Source organism: Elgaria multicarinata, chromosome 3 (genome assembly GCF_023053635.1).
Source record: "Elgaria multicarinata webbii isolate HBS135686 ecotype San Diego chromosome 3, rElgMul1.1.pri, whole genome shotgun sequence".
In the NCBI taxonomy this organism is placed as follows: domain Eukaryota; kingdom Metazoa; phylum Chordata; class Lepidosauria; order Squamata; family Anguidae; genus Elgaria; species Elgaria multicarinata.
The window spans coordinates 169,876,122-169,903,988 of NC_086173.1; the positions used below are offsets into that span (position 1 = coordinate 169,876,122).

The window sequence follows — 27,867 nt, forward strand, 5'->3', positions numbered from 1 at the left end:
TATGATGAGAGATGGAGCAGAATTAACACAGTTGCACACCCCTGTCTTCACAATAAAGGTCTTCCATCAGGGCGACCAGGGCTGATTCAGTCCCGTGACTAGATTGAAACCCAGACGGGAATGGGTCTAGATAATCAGTATCCTTCAAGAGTGCCTACAGTTGCTCCACCTAGGAAGGAGGTATTTGTGACTGGGTGGTAGTTGTACCACAATTCAAATACTTTAAAGGTTGTCACACAGAAGAAGGCCAGGATCTCTTCTTGATCCTCCCAGAGTGCAGGACACGGAATAATGGGCTCAAGTTACTGGAAGCCAGATTCCAGCTAGACATCAGGAAAAACTTCCTGTTAGAGCAGTATGACAATGGAACCAGTGATCTAGGGAGGTTGTGGTTTCTCCCACACTAGAGGCCTTCAGCAGCTGGACAATAATCTGTCAGGGATGCTTTAGGGTGGATTCCTGCATTGAGCAGAGGGTTGGACTTGATGGCCTTGTAGGCCCCTTCCAACTCTTCTATGATTCTATGAGTGGGCGGTAGTTGTCTACTACCACAGAGTCCAGGGTGCTCCTTCAGGAGTGGTCACCCCACAGCCTCCTTAAGGACAGCAGTGACCACCTCTGCCCAAAGGGAAGCTTTTCCACAGCGGTGGAACAACTTTGGTCCATCCTGCCTTGTACCGTGTTTCCTGAACCTTGCCTGAAATCCTGTTTCCTGACCTTTTGGACTGCCTCCAGATTGTGTAATGTACTGACAGTTTATGGTGTTTTCACCTTGGCCTGTTATTGTGATGACTCCTGTTCTTGCCTGACCCTCTTGACTGCATGGGCTCTGACCTCGGCTTGGATTGATTGTCCCTCCGTATATACCTGATCTGCACCTAGAGCATCCTACAGCCCGAGCAGGACAGAGGGAGACCATGGTGAAATACGTCCCACTAATTGTTACCCAGTGAGGAAGGTCCTCCATCACCCTCCTGCAAGATCCACCTGCCCAGCAGCCTCTGTGTGGTGCCCGGTGTAGCCTTCTCAGCCCCAGGGAAATCTGTGGGTGCTTTGGCCAACATCCCTTGGACCTGGCAGAGAAGAGGGATGAAGGAAGGAAAGAAATGGGTCAGATTTGCATTCCAGGGTTTCTTCTAAAGATGATCTATGTCCCAAGCCTGTACCTTGAACAAAGATGAAGAAATCAGGCAGGGAAGGGAGAAGAGGGCTTAAGAAATTTTTTAAAAGGGTCAGGTTAAGGCTGTGGGCTGCGGTTTTCCAATTTGTTTGCATTCTGCTCTCCTCTGAAAGCTATTCTACCTTCCAAACCCTGCAGTACATTTTGTCAGGGGCGCACATTGGGATCTGTGGACTGGGGCTCATAGGACTAGATTACCCTCCTAAAATCCACCAGGAGAAGAGGCAGAAGCTCCAGCATCTTTGGTGCCTACAAATGCTATCATTGTTTTGCTGGGAAGACTCTGTTGGTGATCAAAGCAGGGTCCTCTCCTTCCCTAAAACGTCACAAACCCGGTCAAGTGTCCCGTGACCCTCTGCTCTACACATCAAGGACAACAATCTATAGAGGACGTACAAAAAGAAGAAGTAGGGAGTTTTGAGAACGAGGTCCCTGGTGAAATTCCCTCTTCATCACAACAGTTAAAGGTGCAGGAATCATAGAATCATAGAACAGCAGAGTTGGAAGGGGCCTACAAGGCCATCGAGTCCAACCCCCTGCTCAATGCAGGAATCCACCCTAAAGCATCCCCGACAGCCCTGCCCTCTTTTAAATCTGGTCACTCTAGTATAGCTCCTGCTGCTTTAACTGTGGTGATGAAGAGGGAATCTCACCAGGTTCTCCATATATAAAAATGACACCTGCTGAAATCCCCTTTTCTATGCAACTGTTAAAGACACAGGAGCCTTGTCCTCCTTCTCATAGGGTCACCCTACATAACAGCCGTTTGGCTACAAATAGGATTCATTGCAGGCGATGAATCCTCACCCAGGATCTTTCTGCTTCTGTCCCTCCCAAGTCCCCTTTTCTCCAGCCTTGCTTCCAGGATCCCCTAATTGTGCGGAGGGAAGTAGGTGCAAGGCAGGGGACTTCTCCAGGGGCCATAAGTGGGTCATCTGCCTGGGGGGGGCAGGGGGGGCTCTGTCTCTCTCGCTCTCCCCACCCACCCCCTGCCCCAAACTTGCCCCCTCCCTTCTCTGCTCCTGCCCGGGGGGGGGCTCTTTCCCTCCCCTCCCCCCTGGGACCCCCTTGCATTTTGCTCTTTCCACCCCTCCCCCCTGGGACCCCCTTGCATTTTGCACCCATCTGCTCCTCTGCGGGGGGGAAGAGAGGCTGAGGTTGCAGACACCCTGCAAACCCCCCAGGAGGTAGGAAGTGAGCGCATTCAACCAGCCCTTGCTCTCCATGGACCTCTCTAGGAGCAGCGGATTCGTTCCTTTAACCCTTAGATGGACGCAGCACAAAAGGGCTGCAGAGCTTCCTCCAAGGGCTCGTTGCAGAGACACAGGGACCAGGGAGGGCTTTTATCCTCTGGTGGAGCCTGGAGAGATGGGATGGGATGTCAGCAGCATTGAAACGCCCACTGCCCTCCGCCTCTGGCGTAGCCCCTCTCCCCCCCCCCTTGGCATGAACCCCCTTCCACCCCCAAATATCTCCTTCCCTCTCTGCCGCTTCCCATCACTTCTCTCTCCTCCCTCCTGTCCCGAAGGCAGTATTATCCCTGTGAAAGCAAGCAGTGCCGCTTCTCCCACTTGTGTGCACGTGAGGATGCAAGAAGAACCCTGAGGCGTGTACTAAAAGCAATAGAGGCAGCAGGTTTAACTATCAAGGCTCCCGAGTGTCACTTTGGGAAATCCAAAGTCATTTATTTGGGACATACAATGGGATGCTGGCCCCAGTTACAAAGGTGGGAGCCATTTTTTTAATGATATATTTTTTTATTTCAAATAATACCACTTAACATTACATACTGACTAAACAACAAATACAACCAATTACATAACAAATTACTTGAGTATCTAAGTATTAACTGCTTGTTATCCATAAACAATCAACATAATCTAACCAGTGCACCCCATTCCCTTCGGGATCACTCCTATTTCCAAAATCTTAGCACCTCATTTGGTGGCAGATTTCCACTTCCCTTAGAAAACACAAAGATTAGGAACTGTTTCCATATCACATCAAATTCGTTCGTCTTTGCTATACCTCTTCTTACCTTAATATTACATGTCAATTTATCATTAATAGCAATATCCCAAACTTCTTTGTACCATTCTTCAATATGATAATCCCCTTGAATCTTCTAGTTCTTAGATATAATTAACCTTGCAGCAGTCAGAAAATTTGTTATCAACTCTTTTGTTTCTTTTTTACACTTTAAATTTTCAAATAGTGAGAATAATGCCACTCTTGGTGTCGCTTCAATCTTCATTCCAACTATTTCTTCAATCTCATTAAACACCATCTTCCACAATTTCTGCACAAATTTACATTCCCACCACATATGTAAATACGTTCCCTTTCCCCCACAACCTCTCCAACAATCTGCTGAGTGCTGGTTACTCATCTTATTTAACCTAACCAGACTTAAATACCAAAAGGTGGGAGCCATTAACAGCTGGCCCATTCCCACTAGCAAAAAAACAAGTGCGTGCCTTTCTTGGGACGGGCGAGTTACTATCGCCGTTTTATACCCAAGTTTGGAGAGGTAGCCGCATCCTTGCACGAATTGACTAGAAAGCAAGGACCTGAGAGAATCAAGTGGTCAGAGGGTTGCCAGACTGCTTTCGAGATACTGAAGCAAGCGCTGTGTAAAACCTGGAGTTCATCTTAGCCACCAAAGCTTCTGAGGTCAGAATTGGAGCGGTCCTCATGCAAGCACAAGACACTGTCCAGCATCCAGTGGCTGGCTTATTTATTTATTTATTTATTTATTACATTTCTATACCGCCCAATAGCTGGAGCTCTCTGGGCGGTTCACAAAAGTTAAAACCGTTCAAAGTATAAAGCAATAGTATAAAACCATAATATAAAATACAATATAAAAGCTCAACCTGATTAAAAACAGCAGCAATGCAAAATTACAAATTTAAAACACAGAGTTAAAATTTATTGATAGACTGTTTAAATGATGGGAGAATAAAAAGGTCTTCACCTGGCGTCTAAAAGCATATAACGTAGGTGCCAAGCGAACCTCCTTAGGGAGCTCATTCCACAGCAGAGAAGGCCTTGCTCCTCCTGGTAGCCACCTGCCTCCTTTCCTTTGGCAGGGGCTCGTGGAGAAGGACCCCTGAGGATGACTTTAGGGTCTGGGCTGGTACATACGGGAGGAGGCGTCCCCGTCAAATAACCTGGCCCCAAGACCTCTTATTTCCAGGAGGGCCGAAGGTTTTCCTTTCTGGAGCCTGAGATGGACTCAGACCTGCTCTCAATGCAGGATCGTGAACAAGAGGCCTCCATGAGAAGATGTTTCAATGTGTGTTTTACTCCTCACGGCTCCGTGGGTCCAGAATCTTCCTGTACCCTTGATGTTGTGCAGACTTTATACTGTTAGTTTTACCCTACCCTGTGCCTGTTTGCATTCTCTTCCCCTCCTTATTGTTTTACTATGATTTTATTAGATTGTAAGCCTATGCGGCAGGGTCTTGCTATTTACTGTTTTACTCTGTACAGCACCATGTACATTGATGGTGCTATATAAATAAATAAATAATAATAATAATAATAACCCTGATAAGGCCTCACCTAACATTAGGGTGACCCTGAGAAAAGGAGGACTGGGCTCCTGTATCTTTAACAGTTGCATAGAAAGGGGAATTCCTGCAGGTGTCATTTGTATATATGGGGAACCTGGTGAAATTCCCTCTTCATCACAACAGTTAAAGCTGCAGGAGCTATCCTAGAGTGACCAGATTTAAAAGAGGGCAGGGCTCCTGCAGGATGGAGGGCTCCCATGCCGGAGGCTGCTTTACGCACTCAAAGGGGAAACGGCTGTGGCTCCCTCGAAGCCCCCAGGAGCAGATGGGGCGGCGATGCTGCTGGGGGGATAAAAGACCCCCCCCCCATCGTGGAAGAGCCCCCTTCCAAGGTTCGCGTCTCTGCCAGGAGCCGCTGCGTCTCTCTAGTGTTGCCTCCATCCAAGAGTTAAATAGGCGGAATGGTGGCTGGGTCCTAGAGCCAAGGCTGGATGAGGCCCCTCCCTTCCTGCCCCACACTTTCTTCCCCCCCCCCATTGCAAAGGATCCTGGGATTCTCCCCCTGCTCCTACGAGCCTCGTGTTTCCGCTGCCTGCAGCCTCTTTTCCCCTGCAAAGGAGCCGGTGAGTGCAGGGGGTGGGTGGGAAGAGAGAGGGAGCCCTCCAGGGGACTGACCCACTTGGGGCCCCTCCAAGAGACCCCCGCCTTGCACCTCCTTCCCTCCCCATAACTAGAGTATCGCGGAAGGGAAGGCTGGTGAAAGGGGGGTCTGGGAGGGACACAAGAGGAAAAGCCCCGGGTGGGGAGGACGAATGCCCCCCCCCGCGGGCAAAAGGCTGCCCTGGTGTCCTGTTTGCATTGCATTTTTTGTTTTGTTTCCTCTCCCTGGTTTAAACTTAGTGATTAAGCAAAATTAACAAGTCACTTTGGTCACAAGGCCTTCGAAATAAAACCTGGGGTGCTTTAGTTTATTAAGAAGGGAGCCTGCTGTTGGTTTTAGTACGTCCCTCTTTGATGTATTAAGTGAGCCCGATATTCACATCCTGAGAGCCCGGGAGAAATCGCTGTTACTCTGGTGCAATTTTGCGGTTCAAGTGCTGGGAGCAAGAGAGAGCATAGAAAAGGGAATTTCACCAGGTGATCCATGTATGTAAATGCTAGCTGCTGAAATTCCCTTTTCAATAAAACTGTTAAAGATACAGGAGCCCTGTCCTCGTTTTCATAGGGTCACCCTAAGTCATGGGACCTACTAAAACAAAGGACAGTACTTGCTCATAGAGAAACCATACTTGCCCATAGGGATCCATTGCAAAGTTTGCCCATAGAAAACGATAGGACAGAATTCTCCATAGAGCCTATTCTCTAGAAATCAAAGTATCTACGCTTCCGCAGTAACTGGAAAATATATTAAGGATGCAACCATGAGACCAAGTCTTGTGAAGGGTATTGAAACACTAGTTTCACAAGATTGTGTGCCTACTAGGATTGTTAGAAGGTGTCATGGTAGAAACAGCTAACCTTGAAATTAACAGATGGGCACAGGTTTTGTTTTTCTGTCCTTGAAAAGATTGCACTCTGCACATGCATAAAATCCTTGCTTACAACTGGCTGAGAGGCTTACCTGCTACTGTTTTAAGATTGGTGTATTGTATGGAGAGGTTCTGCCTTGTTTCTAAGGGGACTGACCCTATAAGGAGGTTAAGCCTTTCCTGAAAATAGCGGGCAGTTCCTTGGGTCCTCTGATAGCTTCCGCCTTGCAGCTCTAAGCGCTGCTTTTAATAAACTTTCTCAAAAGAGAGAACCGTGTCTTAGAGCCTTTGACCACTACTCAGCGATCCCACTCAAAGGAGACGCACCTTTCCGGGGTTCCTCGACACCCCCTCGAAATATCAGCTCTGAAACTTGGGCCTGTGGCCTACCTTGCCAGGCTGGTTTTTATAAGAATCAAATTATTGGGGAAGGCACATGGGCCGTGTTGCCGGGGCGGGAGCATTGTTCGGCTGTCCTTCGACAGAATGATCAGGCAAGCAGCCATCCGGCTCCGTTACCAGGTTTGGCCAAGGCAGCCGGTAGGCCAAGGCCGTTCCTCAGGGTTGTTAATCTGTGCAGCTGAAGGTGAGAGCCTTCTCACGGGGAACCCTGGTGTGCCTCCTTCACACTCTCCATTTTAATTCCTACAGCGCAGACCCTGCCTCAAAGGAGAAATTGGCAGCCAAGGAAGGAGACTGTTTCGAGTCCTGGTGGGAGCAGAAGAGAGTGAAGATGGAAGAGCAAAGCTTTGCTGGCCCTGAGGCAGGAAACACCCAGGGAGGGAGCAGTGCAGAGCCCTGGGAAGAAAGAGTGCAGGAGGACCAGCCTGGGAGCAACACCTGCTCAGACACGGAGCGCCAGGGCTTCAGGGACTTCTGCTACCAGGAGGCCGAGGTGCCCCGAGAGGTTTGCAGCCGACTCCACCACCTTTGCCGCCAGTGGCTGAAGCCAGAAAGGAACACGAAAGCTCAGATGCTGGATCTGGTGGTCCTGGAGCAGTTCCTGGCTGTCCTGCCCCCGGAGGTGGAGAGCTGGGTCAGAGAGTGTGGAGCAGAGACCAGTTCCCAGGTGGTGGCCCTGGCAGAAGGTTTCCTCCTGAGCCAGGCAGAAGACAAAGAGCAGGTGAGAGCATTTCATCCTGGTGACTAACAGGGACTGTGTTCTTAATACTTATCTCAACTTTATTGTACATGTCCTCTAAGGAAGGGATGCCCCGATTTCCAATGATACCTGCAAGTATAGTTGTTCTTCATGGGTAGAGCAGGCCCTCGTTAAATTAACAGTACGTCATTAAAATGTGCAATTCCCTACCAGAGGATGCAGGGATGGCCATGAATTTGTGCTGTTTAAAGAGGGGGTTAGACAAATTCTTGGAGGAGAAGGCTATGAATGGCAATATCCTACCTCCAGTATCCTAAGCAGTATGTCTATGTACACCAGTTGCTGGGGAACATGGGCTGGAGGGTGCTGTGACACTCATGTCCTGCTTGTGAGTTTGTAGTCAACAGCTGATGGACCACTGTGGGGAGAGAATCCTGGAGTAGATGGGCCCTTGTTCTGATCCAGAATGACTCTTCTTATGTTCTTATGATCACAGGAGAACTGAATGGGTTTATGAAGTTCTGGGGAAGGAGGGGATCCTTCTTCAGCCAGTGGCAAAGTCCTCCCAACAGGACAGGAAGAGCATTTGTAGACGCCAAACTGCTGTGTTTACAGTGGAAGATGCTGGATATCAGGGAATGTCTGGGAGGTTCTGTCTTTCCTCCTGGCTGGTGTTCGGAGGGTGTTCAAGCACTTTGCTTATGCCAGGGTTGATATCTTAGCCCCCTGACAAAGACACATGGCTGTGTGTCTTGGGCCACAGCTAGACCTAAGGTTTATCCCTGGATCGTCCAGGGGTCAAACCTGTTCATCTAGGTGACACACAGGGGATCCAGTGCTCAGGCAGGGGTGAACCCTGGATGATCCCAGGATAAACCTTAGGTCTAGCTGTGGCCCTGGATGGTAGATCAACTTTAGAATGAGACCTGAAAGCCAAACCGATTCGGAAATGATGCCCTCGGCCCTGACCTGACTCATTTCTTTCCTTCCCAACTCCCCTTTCTCTGTCTGGGATCCTCCCTCCTGTAAGCAAAGTAAGTTTAAGAAAACTTAAACTTTTGGAGCGAATGCTGCTTTTGTGCTCACAGATGCGGGTTCTGGTGGATCTTTTGGTCATACCAATGTTCAATAAATTACATGGACACTTGATGGCATAAATTGCAAAAGCTGCATTCACTGCAAAAGACTTCAGGCACCTCTGGTCAAGCATTTTCTTGATATGGGACATGATGACAAAGACCTGAGATTCTGGATTATTGAAAGGTTTTAAGGATAGGGGACAAGAGTAGACCATCAACTAAGAAGGAGGGAAATAGTCTGGATTTTCACCTTAAGGACATTAGAACCACAAGGACTCAACGAAGAGTGTAATTGGATGCCTTGGTTGTAATCCTGTTCTTCCATTTTAAAGTACAGCTCTATTGTATTCCTTTTCTGTCATTTCTTGTCACTGTTTTGATATATATTTTCATTCTTATATGTAGTAAGTATTATTAGGTTTGTATTAACTATGTTTTAAGCATCAAATCAGTCCACTCAGTCCCCTTTAAGGGAGCATACAGGCCGTGAGTACGGTTGCTACACGTTTTAGGATTTGAAAAGCAGCCTAATCAGGAGCAAATTTCGGAGATTACTCCTCAATTGGTTGAGGAGGTGCAGGGAACGCTTATCAAATTTACAGATGACACAAAATTGGGTGGGATAGCTAATACCCTGGAAGAGAGAAACAAACTTCAAAGTGATCTTGATAGGCTGGAGCGCTGGGCTGAAAACAAGAGAATGAAATTTAATAGGAATAAATGCCAAGTTCTACATTTAGGAAAAAGAAACCAAATGCACAGTTACAAGGGATACTTGGCTCAGCAATACTAGAAACGAGAATTATCTTGGAATTGCTGTAGATCACAAGCTGAATATGAGCCAACAGTGTGATGTGGCTGCAAAAAACCCCAAATACTATTCTTGGATGTACTAATAGAGATTCCAAATTGTGTGAAGAATTGGTTCTCCTCTATTCAGCCCTGGTTAGGCCACATCTTGAGTATTGCATCCAGTTCTGGGTACCACACTTCAAGAAGGATGCAGACAAGCTGGAGCGTGTTCAAAGGAGGGCCACGAGGATGATCAGGGGTCTGGAGACAAAGCTCTAGGAGGAGAGATTGAAAGAACTGGGCATGTTTAGCCTGGAGAAGACAAATTGAGGGGAAACATGATAGCACTCTTCAAATATTTAAAACGTTGCCACACAGAGGAGGGGCTGGATCTCTTAATCATCCCAGAGTGTAGGACACAGAAAAAGGTCTCAGGTTACAGGAAGCCAGATTGTGTTTGGACATCAGGAAAAACTTCCTGACTGTTAGAGCAGTACGACGATGGAATTAATTACCTAGGAGGTTGTGGGGTCTCCCACACTAGATAAGTATTAAGAACACTGTATTAAGTATTAAGAATTACGTATTAAGTATTAATACTTAAGTATTAAGTATTAATACTTAAGTATTAATATTTAAGTATTAAGAATTAAATATTAAGTATTAAGAATACTGGAGACAAAGCTCTACACGGAATAACGGGCTCAAGTTAAAGGAAGCCAGATTCCAGCTGGACATCAGGAAAAACTTCCTGACTGTTAGAGCAGTACGACAATGGAATCAGTTACCTACGGAGGTTGTGGGCTCTCCCACACTAGAGGCATTCAAGAGGCAGCTGGACAAGCATCTGTCGGGGATGCTTTAGGGTGGATTCCTGCATTGAGCAGGGGGTTGGACTCGATGGACTTGTAGGCCCCTTCCAACTCTATGATTATATGTACACCAGTTTCTGGGGAACGTGGGCAGGAGGGTGCTGTTGCACTCATGTCCTGCTTGTGCTCTTCTTACGTTCTTATGATCACAGGAGAAATGAATGGGTTTGTGAAGTTCTGGGGAAGGAGGGGATCCTACTTCAACAAGTGTCAGAGTCCTCCCAACAGAACAGGAGTAGCATTTGTATATGCCAAACTGCTGTGTTTACAGTGGAAAATGCTGGATATCAGGGTTGAACTCTTAGCCCCCTGACAAAGACACAAGTTCCTGTGCTGTGTGGCTTGGATGGTAGATCAACTTTAGAATGAGACCAGAAAGGTAAAGCATTTGGGAAACGCTGCCCTTGGCCTTGACCTGAGCCGTTTCTTTCCTTCTCTAATCCCTCTTCTCTTCCTGAAATCCTCCCTCCTGCTCCAGGTTCAGAGGATGTTGGCCAGTGCACCCACATATTTTCCTGAAGCAGAGGGGGACGGAGGACCCTCCTCACTGGGTAAGGATTAGTGGACGTGTTTCCCCATGATCTCCCTCTCTCAATTACACCTGAAGTGCATGAACTGTCTTATTGTTCTCCTTGAGCCTGACTTTGCTAGGGGAGAGAGACCCCTTTTCACTAGATACTCAAAAAGGAAATTTTGTTTAGTATTTTGTGGTTTGAGGGTATCAGACCCATTCTGGCCGGCTTCCCAGAGTGGGTCTTACACACTCAACAACTAAGGTCCTCCTCCAGGCACCTACTCAGAGGGAAGATCGGAGGACGACAACAAGGGAGAGGCCTTCTCTGTGGTGGCCCCCCAAGTGTGGAACAATCTCCCCAATGTGGTTCATGTGGCACCGACAGTGTTCTCTTTTCAGTGCCAGGTCAAGCAATATGTAGTTAATTAGCCTGGGTCTGTTCACAGTTTTAAAACTTGTTATAGTAGTTTTATATGTATGTGTATATTGTATGTTTTCACATTTCTAAATATTTGGGTATTGTTTCGAAGTGCTTCGGCTATGCTACGGTAAACAAATGCAATAAATAAACACTGAAAATAAACAATGAAAATGGGAATAGTTAAGAATGTTAACTTACCTTCTCACCTTCCCACCTTCTTTACCTTCGTCGCAGGAAGCAAAACAACCTGCAGCGGAAGTGAACTGATCCTGGGGGGTCCTTCAGGGCCTCGTTCGCTTGGTGGTGGAGCGCAAGCGGTTTCTGCACAGCCTGGGCAGGTAGGGGAGTCCTGGGGGCCTCCGTCTCCTGCACATCTCTTTGATCCTGGAAGAACCTGCCCCTTTAGCCTTTGCTCTTCTCCAAGATGGCTGCTGGGAAGACCTTGATGGTCACTCACAATGCTTTGGCATTCAGAAAGAGGATCTCACCATCCTTGTCTTCATGGATTGCTTTTTGTTGTTTATTCGTTCAGTCGTTTCCGACTCTTCGTGACTTCATGGACCAGACCACGCCAGAGCTTTCTGTCGGCTGTCGCCACCCCTAGCTCCCCCAAGGTCAAGTCTGTCACCTCCAGAATATCATCCCTCCATCTTGCCCTTGGTCGGCCCCTCTTCCTTTTGCCTTCCACTTTCCCTAGCATCAGCCTCTTCTCCAGGGTATCCTGTCTTCTCATTATGTGGCCAAAGTACTTCAGTTTTGCCTTTAATACCATTCCCTCAAGTGAGCAGTCTGGCTTTATTTCCTGGAGTATGGACTGGTTTGATCTTCTTGCAGTCCAAGGCACTCTCAGAATTTTCCTCCAGCACCACAGTTCAAAAGCGTCTATCTTCCTTCGCTCAGCTTTCCTTATGGTCCAGCTCTCGCAGCCATAGGTTACTACCGGGAATACCATTGCTTTAAGTATGCGGACCTTTGTTGTCAGTGTGGTGTCTCTGCTCTTAACTATTTTATCAAGATTTGTCATTGCTCTCCTCCCAAGAAGTAAACGTCTTCTGATTTCCTGGCTGCAGTCAGCGTCTGCAGTAATCTTTGCGCCCAGAAATACAAAGTCTGTACATAATGCTTAAAGAGAACATCATTTCTTCTTCTTCTTTCAGGGTCTGGTGACCTTTGAGGAGGTGGCTGTGCATTTCTCGGAGGAGGAGTGGGCTCTGCTGGATCCAGGCCAGAGGACTCTGCACAAAGAAGTCATGGAGGAGAATCGTGGGATCCTGGCCTCTCTGGGTAAGGAATGGGATTCCTCTGGGTAAGGCTCCCTCTCTGCCTTCTTGCCAGATCCTGGAAGGTGGAATTTCAGCTCTTCTTTCTTTGTGTCAGTGCAGAATACAACTGTCATTGACTCCGAAGACCTGACAAAACATTGAGAAAAGCCCATTGATGGACTTGCTCTGTGGCAGAGATGGCTGCCAATCAATCTTACTTTGCTGCTCTAATTGCATCTGCATAATATTGAAGATGTTACAGATATTATCTTAATGGTCTCCATGGAGGAGAGGAGTTTTAAGCCTTTTCAGAAGACAGCTCTGGACAGCTTGCTTTTCATTTTAAGATATAACTAGACATTGAAAATAACCATTAGGGTTGAATTCCCACTTTCTAGTTCCCTGTTAAATGATCAGCTAGGAGAAAATGGCAGATTTTAAGTGTATTTTATTTTTACTGTACTTTATGTTGTTCATTTATTCTCTCAACTACTTTATATGAGTTATTCCATATAAATGAAAGCATTGTATGGCAGTCTAGTTCTCAGTTCTATTGATCATCGGTTTATTTAATATGTTTACAAGGATCTGCCTCACCAACGATTTTTTTTTTGTCCTGTGAATCAAATCAGCAACCATTTGTTTTGATCCAAGATTTCAAGATGATTTCTATGTTTATACTTGCAGGTGATCACAGGGAGAACAAGAAAAATGGCCCACACCAGAGAAGGAAAACTGAAGAGAAGAGGGAAAATAAATCTATTTCTTTTGAAGGATCAGACGTCTGTGAAACTCCAATACTAGAAGCACCAAGTAAAAAGAAAATTCACAAAGGGAAGAAACAGAGTAAAACTCAGAAGATTCATTCTAACAAATATCAAAGGTTTCAATGCTTAGTGTGTGAAAAACAATTCACTTTCAACTCACAACTTAACTTGCATCAAAGAATTCACACTGGGGAGAAGCCCTATAAATGCTTAGAATGCGGGAAGAGCTTTGCTCACAGCATAAGCCTTAAGCTGCATCAAAGAATTCACACTGGGGAGAAGCCTTATAAATGCTTTGAGTGTGGGAAGACATTTGCTCGGAGTTCACACCTTAAGCGGCATCAAGGAATTCACACTGGGGAGAAGCCCTATAAATGTTTAGAGTGCGGGAAGACCTTTGCTCACAGCACACAGCTTAAGCTGCATCAAAGAATTCACACTGGGGAGAAGCCCTATAAATGCTTAGAGTGCGGGAAGATCTTTGCTCACAGCACACAGCTTAAGCTGCATCAAAGAATTCACACTGGGGAGAAGCCCTATAAATGCTTAGAATGCGGGAAGACCTTTGCTCTGAGCTCACGCCTTAAGCGGCATCAACAAATTCACACTGGGGAGAAGCCCTATAAATGCTTAGAATGCGGGAAGAGCTTTGCTCAAACAGCGAGCTTTAAACGGCATCAGGGAATTCACACTGGGGAGAAGCCCTATAAATGCTTCGAATGCGGGAAGAGCTTTGCTCGGAGCTCAAATCTTAAGGAACATCAAAGAATTCACTCTGGGAAGGAACCCTATAAATGCTTAGAATGCGGGAAGAGCTTTGCTCACAGTACAAGCCTTAAGCTGCATCAAAGAATTCACACTGGGGAGAAGCCCTATAAATGCTTAGAATGCGGGAAGAGCTTTGCTCACAGCACAAGACTTAAGCTGCATCAAGGAATTCATGCTGGTGAGAAGCCCTATAAATGCTTAGAATGCGGGAAGAGCTTTGCTCACAGCACACGCTTTAAGCTGCACCAAGGAATTCATACTGGGGAGAAGCCCTATAAATGCTTTGAATGCGGGAAGAGCTTTGCTCACAGTACAAGCCTTAAGCTGCATCAAAGAATTCACACTGGGGAGAAGCCCTATAAATGCTTAGAATGCGGGAAGAGCTTTGCTCACAGCACAAGCCTTAAGCTGCATCAAGGAATTCATACTGGGGAGAAGCCCTATAAATGCTTAGAATGCGGGAAGAGCTTTGTTCTGAGCACACAACTTAAGCTGCATCAAAGATTTCACACTGGGGAGAAGCCCTATAAATGCTTTGAATGCGGGAAGAGCTTTGCTCAGAGCACACAGCTTAAGCGGCATCAAAGAATTCACACTGGGGAGAAACCCTATAAATGCTTAGAATGCGGGAAGAGCTTTGTTCTGAGCTCAAACCTTAAGCTGCATCAAAGAATTCACACTGGGGAGAAGCCCTATAAATGCTTAGAATGCGGGAAGAGCTTTGCTCACAGCACAAGCCTTAAGCGGCATCAAGGAATTCATACTGGGGAGAAGCCCTATGAATGCTTAGAATGTGGGAAGAGCTTTGTTCTGAACACACAACTTAAGCGGCATCAGAGAATGCACACTGGGGAGAAGCCCTATAAATGCTTAGAATGCGGGAAGAGCTTTGCTCACAGCACAAGCCTTAAGATGCATCAAGGAATTCACACCGAGGAGAAGCCCTATAAATGCTTAGAATGCGGGAAGAGCTTTGCTTACAGCACAAGCCTTAAGCTGCATCAAGGAATTCACACCGGGGAGAAGCCCTATAAATGCTTTGAGTGTGGGAATACCTTTGCTCAGAGCACACAGCTTAAGCAGCATCAAGGAATTCACACCGGGGAGAAGCCCTATAAATGCTTAGAATGCGGTAAGAGCTTTGTTCTGAGCTCAAACCTTAAGCAGCATCAGGGAATTCACACTGGGGAGAAGCCCTATAAATGCTTAGAATGCGGGAAGAGCTTTGCTCACAGCACAAGCCTTAAGCGGCATCAAGGAATTCATACTGGGGAGAAGCCCTATAAATGCTTAGAATGCGGGAAGACCTTTGCTCAGAGCACACAGCTTAAGCAGCATCAAGGAATTCACACCGGGGAGAAGCCCTATAAATGCTTTGACTGCGGGAAGACCTTTGCTCGGAGCACATACCTTAATCTCCATCAAAGAATTCACACTGGGGAGAAGCCCTATAAATGCTTTGAGTGTGGGAAGACCTTTGCTCAGAGCACACAGCTTAAGCAGCATCAACGCATTCACACTGGGGAGAAGCCCTATAAATGCATAGGGTGTGGAAAGAGCTTTGTTTGCCTCAGAAACCTTAAGAGGCATCAAAGAATTCACACTGGGGAGAAGCCCAATAAATGCTTAGTGTAGCATTTTAGCATCATAAAATGTTAGAGTTGGAAGGGGCCTATAAGGCCATCGAGCCCAACCCCCCTGCTCAATGCAGGAATCCACCCTAAAACATACCTGAGAGATGGTTGTCCAGCTGCCTCTTGAAGGCCTCTAGTGTGGGAGAGCCCACAACCTCACAAGGCAACTGATTCCATTGTCATACTGCTCTAACAGTCAGGAAGTTTTTCTTGATGTCCAGATGGAATCTGGCTTCCTTTAACTTAAGCCCGTTATTCCGTGTCCTGCGCTCTGGGAGGATCGAGAAGAGATCCTGGCCCTCCTCTTTGTGCCAATCTTTGAAGCATTTGAAAAGTGCTATCATGTCTCCCTTCAATCTTCCTTTCTCCAGGCTAAACATGCCCCGTTCTTTCAGTTTCTCTTTATCGGGCTTTGTTTCCAGACCCCTGATCATCCTGGTTGCCCTCCTCTGAACACGCTCCACCTTGTCTGCGTCCTTCTTGAATTGTGGAGCCCAGAACTGGATGCAATACTCTAGATGAGGCCTAACCAGGGCCGAATAGAGAGGAACCAGTACCTCACGTGATTTGGAAGCTATACTTCTATTAATGCTGCCCAAAATAGCATTTGCCTTTCTTGCAGCCATATTGCACTGTTGGCTCCTATTCAGCTTGCAATCTACAACAATTCCAAGATCCTTCTTGTTTGTAGCATTGCTGAGCGAAGTATCCCCTCGCTTGTAAATGTGTGTTTGTTTTTCTTTTCCTAGGTGTTGAACGTGGCATTTATCCCTATTAAATATCATTCTGTTGTTTTCAGCCCAGCACTCCAGCCTATCAAGATCACTTTGAAGTTTGTTAATCAGAATATCCTGGGGCACTTTGTCAAAAGCTTTGCTGAAGTCAAGATATATGACATCCACAGCATTTCCACCGTCCACAAGGGAGGTTCCCTGATCAAAAAAAAATATTCCCTCAATCTTCCATCAAGGGATTTCTATGGTGGGGTTGGTTGGTCTCATAACAGCATGCCAAGTCCAGGGATTCCCCACCCACCCTTCTCATATTGCTACTTCTAATTGTTTCTGCCAATGTTGTGGTGGGCTTTCAGTGATCCAAACCGGCAATGTTTGAAATAGAAATAAATGCTTTTGGCACCAACATCATTTGAGTGGCTACTAAACACTCCTTAAGGCCTAACTGTTGCTTCTTCCACTTCCTAGGGGTTTTTGAGTAGCACCCCTTGCTTGCTGATGAAAATGGGAATTTAAGCATCTTTCTACATTCTTGGAGAATTTTCTACATTCTTCTCGGTGGCTGCTCCAGTGCTTTGGAACTCTCTTCCTGGGGAAGCCAGACTGGCTCCCTCCTTGATGGGCTTTCAGAAGCAGGCTAAAACTGGTTTGTTCCAGCAGGCCTCTGGAGAGTAATTTGGTCCTCCATCTTTGTTAATGGCTGATAATTTTGTGGTGTATTTTAAACGTGTTTTAACATTTCTTTTCTCATGTTTTACAATGTATGTTTTAAACTTTTTAAGACCGCCTTGAGGCCCAGTATTGGGTAAAAGGCGGGATACTACTACTACTACTACTACTACTACTACTACTAATAGTGGGCTTCTCCCTGTTAATCTGGTGCTAAAGGGTTAAATTATGTTGCAAGAAGAACCTACTTCTTCAAGTGAAATATTATCTGATCTGGAATGGGGTGGCTTGAGTGAGGGTTTGCTGGAGATTCACAAGAAGACCCCCTAAAAAGACCCCAGACTCATATTTGAAATAGCCCCAGAAGTATATTCCAGACCCCTGAGCCATGGACATGAAGACCTTGATGTTTGATTCTATGCTCATCAATGTTATATCATTAACTAAGACTCTTGCTAAGTTGTGCAGGACTGTCTTTGAAGAAGGGGGGACATCCTCCACAGTGGACATTTACATGCGGCTTCTTAGAGTACGCTCAAGGCCAAAGTGCTGGCAGATAGCTGAGCATGCGCAGACAGCCACTAGGAGGGGAAATTGTTTTGAAATCTTGTGGTGTAGCACCTGCTGATAAGAAATGTCCTAACTCCAAGTTGGGCATGGAAGTGACAATACTGAGCAATGGGGCACCTGGGATATGACATGAGCTCAAAGAAAAGGTCTCCTACACCAATCCAGATAAGTCACCCAGATGGCAGCCATGTTTTCTAGGACCCCACGAGTATAACATGTGAGATATTGGGGAGGCGGAGACACCTAACTTCTGATAGGTGAATGGGTGGTCTAATCATGTATTCATGCCAATTGTGATTGGGAGATGGTGGTCTCATCACTCATTGACCCCCAACTTTGAGCCAGAACAAGTGTATAAAAGCACAGGTAACAGAGCTGTAAGACAGAATTTTTTATTTTTCTCTTCAACTTCACCTCGGACTGGGACTTGACGGAGCTGGGTAATTATGGATCTCTTTATTATTTTAGACTTTGAGACTCAGAGTATTTTCCTGAAAGTTGGGACTTCAAGTACCATTAGCCTCTAAGACTTGGGTTTATTTTCTGAAGCTGGAACTTGAAATTATTTCCAAGTCTTAGAAGTTCTCTGACGTCTGCTTTTATTCTTCACATGCCTAGAGGAACTTCAGCATAGAGTAGGGAGGGTTAACAACAATGTTTTAGTATAGCACAAGGTATAGTTTAGTATAATTTAGCTTTAGACCACAAAGAGTAAACAGAAGCGGATAAGGAGGAGTCATAACAATGCTGGACGCTCAAGCCATTATCTTATTAGCTAAATTTGGAATACCTGCTTTTGCAATTCTTGTACTCAATCTTGTATTTACATTTCATTCTCTTTTCTTGTAGCCACAGAAATTGAGATTGTATACTTCTATAAGCACCATGTCAATTTGTTTAATTTTGCAATTTTTGCAATAAACAGATTCTTATTTGCAATCATGTCTGTGGTGATGCTTGTCGGCTGGGATTAAATGTTTGTCTGTTTGGGTTAACACTGGTTACCCACTGAGGTTTTTGGGACCCATTTGGTGTAGGTTCTGAGGTTAAAAAGGACCCAATTTACACTCCCCTGTGTGAGTGCTTTGATGAAATCTAAGTTTGCAGCTCTGGCTGCAGCTACTTCCACTGTCTAAGCATTTATAGGGCTCCCCTGTGTAAATTCTTTGCTGTCACTTAAGATGTGCGCTCTGAGCACAGTTCTTTCCATGCTCTGAGCCTTTATAGGGCTTCTCCCCAGTTTGAATTCTATGAGGCAACTTCAGATGTGTCCTGCAAGCAAAGTTCTTTCCGCATCCTAGGGCTTCTCGCCTTTGTGGATGTTTTGATATGCTTTAAAGATCCACATTGCGATTGAAACTCTGCATACTGAGCATGTGGAACCGCCAGGAACATCCCCTCACATGACCACAGTGACAAGGCAGGTTTATAGGGGAGAAGGCGCTCTCTCAGGTATCCTGATCCCAAGTCATTTGTGACTTTGTACACTCCCCTTGTCCCTCTCCCAGCAAAGGTCATCCCACAGGGCAACCAGAGCAGTTCTGTTCCAGAACCAGGCCTAAAGCCCAGTTGAAAAGGATTTAGGTAACCCACCCAGCCACACCCCCTCGGCTAGCTTTTATTAGCAAGGAGGGACAGGGATTGTGAGGGCAAGTGGTTGGCTGTATTGCTGCAAGCACCTTGTCCCCATCTTCAGTACACAACAACTGGAACTGATCCCACAAAACTGGGCAGATGGGGGCATGGAACACCTCAGCTGGAGCTGTGCTAACAACAGCGTCAAGCCCGCTGCAGAAAGAAGTGATTTTGTTCTCGAAGTGCAATGCAAAAAGGTCGCGGTGGGTCCTTGATTGGGCCAGGGCCCCATTGCCCGGGGGAGGATGTGAACACCCCACGGACCACCCAGAACAGCTCCTCTGGAAGGCTACTCAAGGACACAAGCCTTCTTATGAAAATGGGGTTACTTGGACACACAGACTCCTACTCTTCAGACTGCCTGTCTCACAACTTGGAGCAAAAATAAAATCAAGAATACGTCCTGGAGCTTTTCTCCAGTGGGAATTCTTTGATGAAAGTGCTTTCCACATACAAAGCATTCATGGCGCATCTCACCTGAATGGATCGTTTGAGGCAAGGTACAATCTGTGATTGAACTGCTTTCCATACTCTGAGCATGTTTATGGCTTCTCCCCTGTGTGAATTCTTTGATGCGAATTAAGTTGCCAGCTTGAACGGAAGCTTCAGTTCAATCTTGAACTGAACTGACTTGAAGCTTCAAGTCAATCTGTAAACACCTTGAAATCAATGCAGTGATTACTAGAAGCTAGGGATGTGATCTGCTTCGCTTAGAATAGGAGAAGCAACAGCGAACTGGGGTGATCCGCCTCCCCTACAGGTGGATGAGAAGCGGATCGGGTAGCTGGAGAAGTATGGCGAAGAGAAGTGACCATAAGCGGAGCACTCCTCTTTTCGCGAAGCGGTCCGCCCGCCATTTTGGATTTTTTTGCCCATAGGATTGCATTGCGGAAAAGATTAGTGGATAACTTTTTTGTTTTTCAAGCTGACTATTTGAAACTTGCTGTGCTTAGAGAGTCTTGGGTGGGGGTCATTTTGAGCCTATTTTCAGCACTTTGCATGCTGCGGTTTGCTTGCTATGTTTTTTTTTAAAAAATAGGGTTAAAAAATCCTTTCCCCTCCTCCACTCCAATCGGGTTCTTTAAGGTGGCAGGGGAATAACGTACTTTCTGCAGTACTCAGAAAGCTGCTTCCCCCCCACACACACTAGATGTCCTCTTTTTTGGTTTCCCAAATATGGTCACCCTATACAGGGGCCTTTTCCTGCCTCAGGGCCTGCAAAGTTTTGCTCTTCCATTTTTACTCTCTTCTCCATCTCTGCTCCCACCAGGACTCAAAAGGTCTCCTTCCTTGGCTGCCAATTTCTCTCTTCAGGCAAGGACTGTCCTGTAGGAATTCAAATGGAGAGGTGCATGAGTTAGATCCAGCTGTAGCCAACTTAATGCCCAGGACCTGTCTCCAATGGGACCCCACAACCCTGTTCCCACAGGAATCAGGCTCCTGGTTGAAAATGAGGTTCTGGCTCTGTCCCAATAGGAGAGAGAGCTGACTTAAGGCTATTAAAAGATGAAAATGTGGGAAAGTTTATTTTAAAACCTAAGCAAGAAATCAGCGAATACTCTTTCAACTTGTTAAACCACTGCAACAGGCCACACAGGAAGCCTTAAGAGATGAATGGTTTTTAAAGGAAGTAAATGCAAAAGAACATCACATATAGCAGTGAAATGTGAAACATGCAACGATGACAAAGAAATTCAGCTTAACTTCTGCTAAGGCCTGCTGGAAAACAACATGAAAAGAGTACTCGGCCCCAACCAGCAGCAGTTGAATTGTTATTTAGTTAAACTTCCACCAGTCCGAACGAGTTCAATGCAACGTTAAAACTTTCAGCCACATAACATTATAGTCTAAACTTTCAGCTACCAAACCCAGGCAGAGGCTGAGTTCGGACGGCACGTTAATCAACGGTGGTTTCCCGTTCTGTTCCTATTCCCTCCACCCACCCCCAGTAGTTTAGTGTGTCATCTGAACTCAGCCGGAGGCTCTGTGGGTGGGCTGTTCCCGGGTACGGGAAAGAGGTCGGAGGCCTCTTCTAGATGGGGTGCCCCCCTGTGACGTTGCAGGGACAGAGCCTCGGAGGCCTCGCTTGAGGCCCAGGGGGTCTCCGGGGCAAAGAGGAGTTCTGGCTGGTCACAGCTTCTTTGCCCACCAGGGCTGCCCCTGCACCAGGATTACTTGGAAAGAGGAGTCCATCCCCTGATCACGGTTGGATCGTTGCAATTGGGCTTCTTCTCTCGAAGGCCGACCGGAGGATGCAGCAGGTGCCGGATGCCTCTCCAGGTGTGTTGGGAAGGGGCAGCGGGAGGGGAGCCCAGCGCACCTATTCGGAAATCCCTCGACGGGCCCAAATCAAGGTCTTAGGACCGCTCCCACCCAAATGCTCCCTGCCCTGAGGGCTCCCCAGGACCCCCTTGCATGTTGCCCTCACCTGTTCCTCTGCAGGGCGAAAGAAGCTGCAGGTGGGACCCATGAAGCATGGGGGGGGGGGAGGAAGTGAAGCACCATCAGCCACCCTTGCTCTTCAGCTGGGGGGCAGGGGGGCTCCCTCCCTCTCTTCCCACCCACCCCCTGCCTCCCTGCCCTTGGCTCCCTCCCTTCTCTGCACCTGCCCTGGGGGGCCTCTTTCCACCATCACCCTTTCCTCCTCCTCCCCCCTGGGACCCCCTTGCCTTTTGCCCTCACCTGCTCCTCTGCAGGAGAAAAGAGGCTCGCAGTGGGACACACCATGCATGAATGGCAGGGGGAGAATCCCAGGCTCCTTTGCCATGGGGGGAAGTGTGGGGCGGGAAGTGTGGCTCATCCTGCAGCCTTGGCTCTAGGACCCAGACCCCTCTCCTCTTTAACCCTTGGGTGGAGGCAATACGAGAGAGCCACAGAGGCTCCTCCAGGGCTCCTGGCAGAAACGTAGACCCAGGGAGGTGCTTTTCGGGGAGGGGGCATTTATCCGAAAAGTAGCACTGCTGGCCCGTCTGATTAAAGTTCTGCCGCTTTTAGACATAAGCTGAAGACTTTCCCCTCTGTTCCTGTAGGCTTCTTCAGCTAAGCTACGCTGTTGCTGTTATATTTTTATTTGATGTTTCTGTATTTTAATTTTTTTTAAATCCCTTGCAAACCACTTAAAGGTATCTCTCTAAAGGTATAGTCAGCTTACGACATAAATAAATAAATACTACTACTACAATGCCAAACAACGCAACACAAAAAGATAATCATAATAAATAAAATTAGGAGTCAGAAATATAAAATCAAATTACACTAAATAAAGCGTAAGTGCAGCAGAGTGAAAGACAAGGACTGTGCTATGTTTTTTCTGTGGGCAAGTATGGATTTGCTAAGGGCAAATGCTTTCACTGGCTTTAATATGTCCTGCTTTTATGGATGAAGGGAGCCCTGCTGTTCACATCCTAAGAGAGGGCGGAAATCCCTGTTCCTTTCCGCCCCTGTTTGGCGTTCAAGTGCTGGGAACAGAGAGGGCTTAGAATGGAGCCATGGGATACATTGGGAGAGAAACTCTGGTTCATCATCAGACCTCTTATTTCCAGGAGGGCCGAAGGTTTTCCTGCCTTGAGCCTTAGATGGATTCAGACCTGCTCTCAAAGAAGGGGTCAAGGTGAGAAACAATAGGCCACTATGAGCAGAAGTTGCCATGTGTGTTTTACTCCACACGGCTAGCAGCTCTGTGGGTCCAGAATCTTCCTGTGTACCCTGATGAGGCCTCACCTAACATTAGGGTGACTGTATGGAAAGGAGGACAGGGCTCCTGTATCCTTAACAGATGCATAGAAAAGGGAATTTCAGCAGGTGCCATTTGTATATATAGAGAACCAACTGAAATTCCTTCTTCATCCCAACAGTTAAAGTTGCAGGAGCTATACTATAGTGACCATATTTAAAAGAGGGCAAAGCTCCTGCAGCTTTAACTGTTGGGATGAAGAAGGAATTTCATCAGGTTCTCCATATATACAAATGACACCTGCTGAAATTCCCTTTTCTATGCAACTGCTAAAGATACAGGAGCCCTGTCCTCCTTTTCACATGGTCACCCTACTTAACCTCTCTCTTTTTAGAGCATCTTTTCGTGTTTAGAGTTCTGAAGGGCACCAGGTTGGGGAACGCTGTTCTGCAGCAAGGGCAGGCAGAAGGACGGAGGGCTCCCATGCCGGAGGCTGCTTTACGCACTCAAAGGGGAAACAGCTGTGGATCCCCCGAAGCCCCCAGGAGCAGATGGGGCGGCAATGATGCTGGGGGGATGAAAGACCCCCCCCCCCATGGAAAAGCCCGCTTCCCAGGTCCGTGTCTTTGCCAGGAGCCTCTGCGGCTCTCTAGTGCTGCCTCCAACGAAGGGTTAAAGAGGCGGAGAGAGGCCCATGAAGAGCCCAGGCTGGATGAGGCCCCTCCCTTCCTGCCCCACACTTCCTTCCCCTCCCCATTGCAAAGGAGCCTGGGATTCTTCCCCTGCCCCTGCGAGCCTCGTATTTCCGTCGCCTGCCGGTGAGTGCAGATTGCAAGGGGGTCCCAGGAGGGAGGGGGCAGAGGAAGGAGCCCCCCAGGGCAGGGGGTGCAGGTTTGGGGCAGGGGGTGGGTGGGAAGAGAGAGGGAGCCCCGAGCCCTCCCCAGGGGACTGACCCACTTGGGGCCCCTCCAAGAATGCCCAGCCTTGCACCTCTTTCCCTTCCCATAACTAGGGGATCGCGGAAGGGAAGGCTGGAGAAAGGGGGGTCTGGAAGGGACCCAAGAGGAAAGGTCCTGGGTGGGGAGGAGGAATGTCCCACCTGTGGGCAAAAGGCTGCCCTGGTGTCCTGTTTGCATTGCATTTTTGGTTTTGTTTCCTCTCCCTGATTTAAACCTAGTGAATAAGTAAAATTAACGTCACTTTGGTCACGAGGCCTTCGAAATAAAACCTGGGGTGCTTTTGGGGACGTACTAAAACAAAGGATAATACTTGCCCATAGGGGAACCATACTTGCCCATAGAGATCCATTGGAAAGCTAGCCCATAGGGATCTATAGGACAGAATTCTCCATAGAGAAACCATACTTGCCCATAGGGATTCATTGCAAATTGCTTGCCCATAGGGATCCAATGGACAGAATTGTCCATTGAGAAAGCATACTTGCCCATAGGGATCCACTGTAAAGCGCTTTCCCATAGGGATCCATAGGAGAGTATATCCCGAAGGAAAACCTTTCTTGCTCTTTGGGAAACAGAACAGTATCTCACCGCAGGGTCAATAGACCTGCCCATAGGGAGACATAGGACAATGCCGCAGCCTCTGCAACCTTGCAAGGAATCATTGTCATAGAAAACTCTATCTATTGGGCAAAGTGCTTTTCCACTTTAGTCACTTGTTTTAGACATTTGCTGGAGACTTTATTTTATTCCTGTAGTCTTAACCTGATAAACTATGTTGAAGTACATTGTTTCCATTATAATTTTGTTTAATTTTTCTGTCTATTTCATTCTTTGCCCTCCATGGACTTTTTTTGCAAAGCTTTTATTGAGTGTATTTCTGCTATATATCACATCTTTTCCCCCAATGATTAGGTGGGATATAAGTGTCCAAAAAAGAAAAGGGACGGCACGTGCAAGCAGCACAGGTAGTATTCCATGACAGTGATTCTCCCACTGGGGGTCAGGATTCCCCTGTGGGTTTCATCCCACTCTCGGCTTGGTCCCGTTGTTGCAGCCTGTTCAGTACCTCTTCTTTTGACTACCGACTGCCATGGCAGCAGCCCAGCTCTCTCCGAAGACGGATGCAGCAGCAGTTCCCTACATGCACAGGGCATCGGTACTTGTGGGAGTGCGAGTTGTTTAGAGAGCAAGGCTGGAGCATGAAAGGCGAATGTGAAGAAGGGAATTTAAATGTTAGTTAATTGTATTTTGTATTAGCATTTTAAAATTTTGTTTTGTTAAATGCATCGAAGAGGAGTTTGCCTCAAAAAGCAGTATACAAATATTTGAAATAAATAAACAGTGTAAAAGCACAGACAAGCTGAGGGGGAGGGAAAGGAGCTCGTCTTTCTTACATTGTTTCTGAAAAATTTCCGTATTGATTTTTAAACAGAGAAATGCATAACACCTACAATTTTCATAACTTTTACTAACAACCCCCCTTCCATAGCACAGTTTGTCCTATCTCGAGTCTGTCTTTTTAGTCCATTGCCCCTGTTGCCCTCTGTTGCCCTTGTATCACTCCATGAGCACAGTGCAGGAACCCCCTACATGCATGCCACCGTGACAGATTTTTATGGATTGCGTTGTTTGTAAATGTAGTAGTCTGGCAAGGAAACCACTTAATGTCCCAGACATGCTACATCAGTGGTTCCCAACGTGGGTGGTACCGCCCCCTTGGGGGTGGGTGGGATTGTATAGGGGGGCATTAAGAGGCAAGGTGGCAGCAAAGGGGAGTCAGGGGGGTGCTCGAGGTGGACTTTTCCGAGAAGCGCCTCTCCAGAAGGTCTTAAAACCTAGGGTCATTTTTATGGGAGACGGTAGTTTGGTCCCAAGCCATATAGGGAAGAATCCACACAGGTATTAATGCCGTTTAAGAAGAGTCCTTTTAACGGTGAATTGAAATGTTTCAAAAGCACCGAAATGCTACTGAAGAGACATACTCTGCATGGTGTGCCCCGCCAGCTGCAAAACAGAGGCATTCGCTCTCTTTTCCCTCCCTCCCACAGTAAGCCTGAGACAGGTGCTTCCTATTTAAAGGGGCCAATTAAGCTACAGAATGATATTGAGCTGAAGCCAAAGTTTAAGAAATCGTACAAGGAGTTTTGGTTACAGAATGAAATTTCTGATCGCTATCCTGCACTATAGAGAGTGGTTCAGAAGCTCCTGGTTGCATTTCCAACATCCTATTTGGTGGAATGTGGTTTTAGTGTGGTCTGCCTACTTCTCTCCAAGCAGAGAAATCGACTCCAGATTACCAAACAAGTTCAGTGACTTTAAACCACACATTGGGAAACTGGTATCCCTTCATCAAGCCCGTCCATTACATTAAGACTTTACAGAATAGGGAGGTTCTCTACCCTAGTTACTAAATGTGATATCTAATATTCTTGCTAAATGACTATCAGACTTTGGAAGGGTGATATCACTGGATCAAGTTCATCAATTATGTTTAATTGAATAATTGAATAAACTAAAAAAATGTAATTGGATTTTGAATAAATATTCAATTAATTGTTACTGTTTTGAATTTTATTGTTATTATCCTCCTTAGTGGGTCGTTGAAAACCGCTATTCCGAATAATGACTTTTATAGTGTAGGGCAGGGGGCGCTGGGCAAGAGTTTGTGGAACCAAGGGGGCGGTTGGAACCACTGGGCAACATGATATATCCTGCAAATGCAACAGAAAACCATTGCGTCACCTTGTCCATCTGCTTTCCTTTTTGTCTGTCCACTGTAATAGATATGTTGACAATGGTGCCACCACAACCTCCACAGCTGAAGATATTCTTAGTAATTTTGTATGCATTTTGGTGTAGATGAGAACTCTTTTCCTTGACTTTCCTTTCTTGCAGGCACAATTCTGATGCGTGCCCACCTGTATCCCTATCCAAGACCTTGCTGTCTTACCTACAATGGTGCTGCATTCCTCCCCAGATATGGTTGTGTATGCATTTAAACCTGTGTGTATTCCACAGTCATAGGAATCCCCTTGTTATGGTATATCCTCACACAAAAACACCTTCCAGTCTTTGCAGTCTATCTTCAATGGCACCGAGCCTACCTGATAACATGCAGCGGCAATACAAAGGAGAATGTGTCCATGCTGCATTGATCGTTCTCTATTTTTCATTGAATCAACTATACTTCTTTGTTTTGAAAATTATAATACCTAGTAGCCAATGTTGACCAGTACCAACAATATCAGTGTTCAAGGGCATCAGCGGAAAGTCTTTGTTAAGAGTAAGATTTGTATCCAGGAAATTGTAGAATACATATACATTGCCTAAGGCAATACTTTTATATATGTGTGTTGGGCAGAGTAAGAGTTTATCCCTTAACTGGAACTGACAATGAAATTGCAAATAGCTTTATCAATAATTTCATCTAACCCAATTCTATTCTCTGTTTCCACATGGGCAAGTACTTTGCAATGGATCCCTATGGGCAAGCATGGTTTCCCTATGGACAATTCTGTCCTATGGATCCCTATGGGCAAGTATGGTTTCTCTATGGAGAATTCTGTCCTATCGTTTTCTATGGGCAAGTGGTTTGCATTGGATCCCTATGGGCAAGTATGGGTCTTCTATGGAGAATTCTGTCCTATGTTTCCCTAGAAGCAAACGGTTTGCATTGGATCCCTATCGGCAAGTATAGATTCTCTATGGAGAATTCTGTCCTATGGATCCCTATGGACAAGCGCTTTGCAATGCATCCCTAAGGGCAAGAATGGTTTCTCTATGGAGAATTCTGTCCGATAGTTTTGTATGGGCAAGCGATTTACAATGGATCCCTATGGGCAAGTATGGTTTCTCTATGGAGAATTCTGTCCCAGTGTTTTCTATGGGCAAGCAGTTTGCATTGGATCCCTATGGGTAAGTATGGTTTCTCTATGGACAATTCTGTCCCATTGTTTTCTATGGGCAAGCGGTTTGCATTGGATCCCTATGGGCAAGTATGGTTTCAATATGGAGAATTCTGTCCAATAGTTTTGTATGGGCAAGCGGTTTACAATGGATCCTGTGGTGGAACCCGAAACCACGGGGTTCCTGTGGTTCGCTGAGTGGTGGTCACAGCCTCTCAAGACACAATTTCTCTCTCCTTAGAAGATTTATTACAAGCAGCGCTGCAGGGTGACAGTCTGAGGAA

General features: G+C 46.5%; 1 protein-coding gene and 1 pseudogene across 1 annotated transcript in view; one reads left to right on the forward strand and one right to left on the reverse strand.

Moving 5' to 3' along the window:
• LOC134396268 (uncharacterized) overlaps window positions 1–27,867 on the forward strand; it is an 853,762-nt gene that overhangs the window by 767,173 nt on the left and 58,722 nt on the right. Inside the window, 1 exon segment of the mRNA XM_063122688.1 lies at window positions 13,153–15,297. Within this exon segment, the coding sequence (XP_062978758.1) occupies window positions 13,153–15,297 (2,145 nt within the window).
• The window catches only part of LOC134396487 (zinc finger protein 850-like), a 637,841-nt pseudogene that overhangs the window by 42,711 nt on the left and 567,263 nt on the right, over window positions 1–27,867 (reverse strand).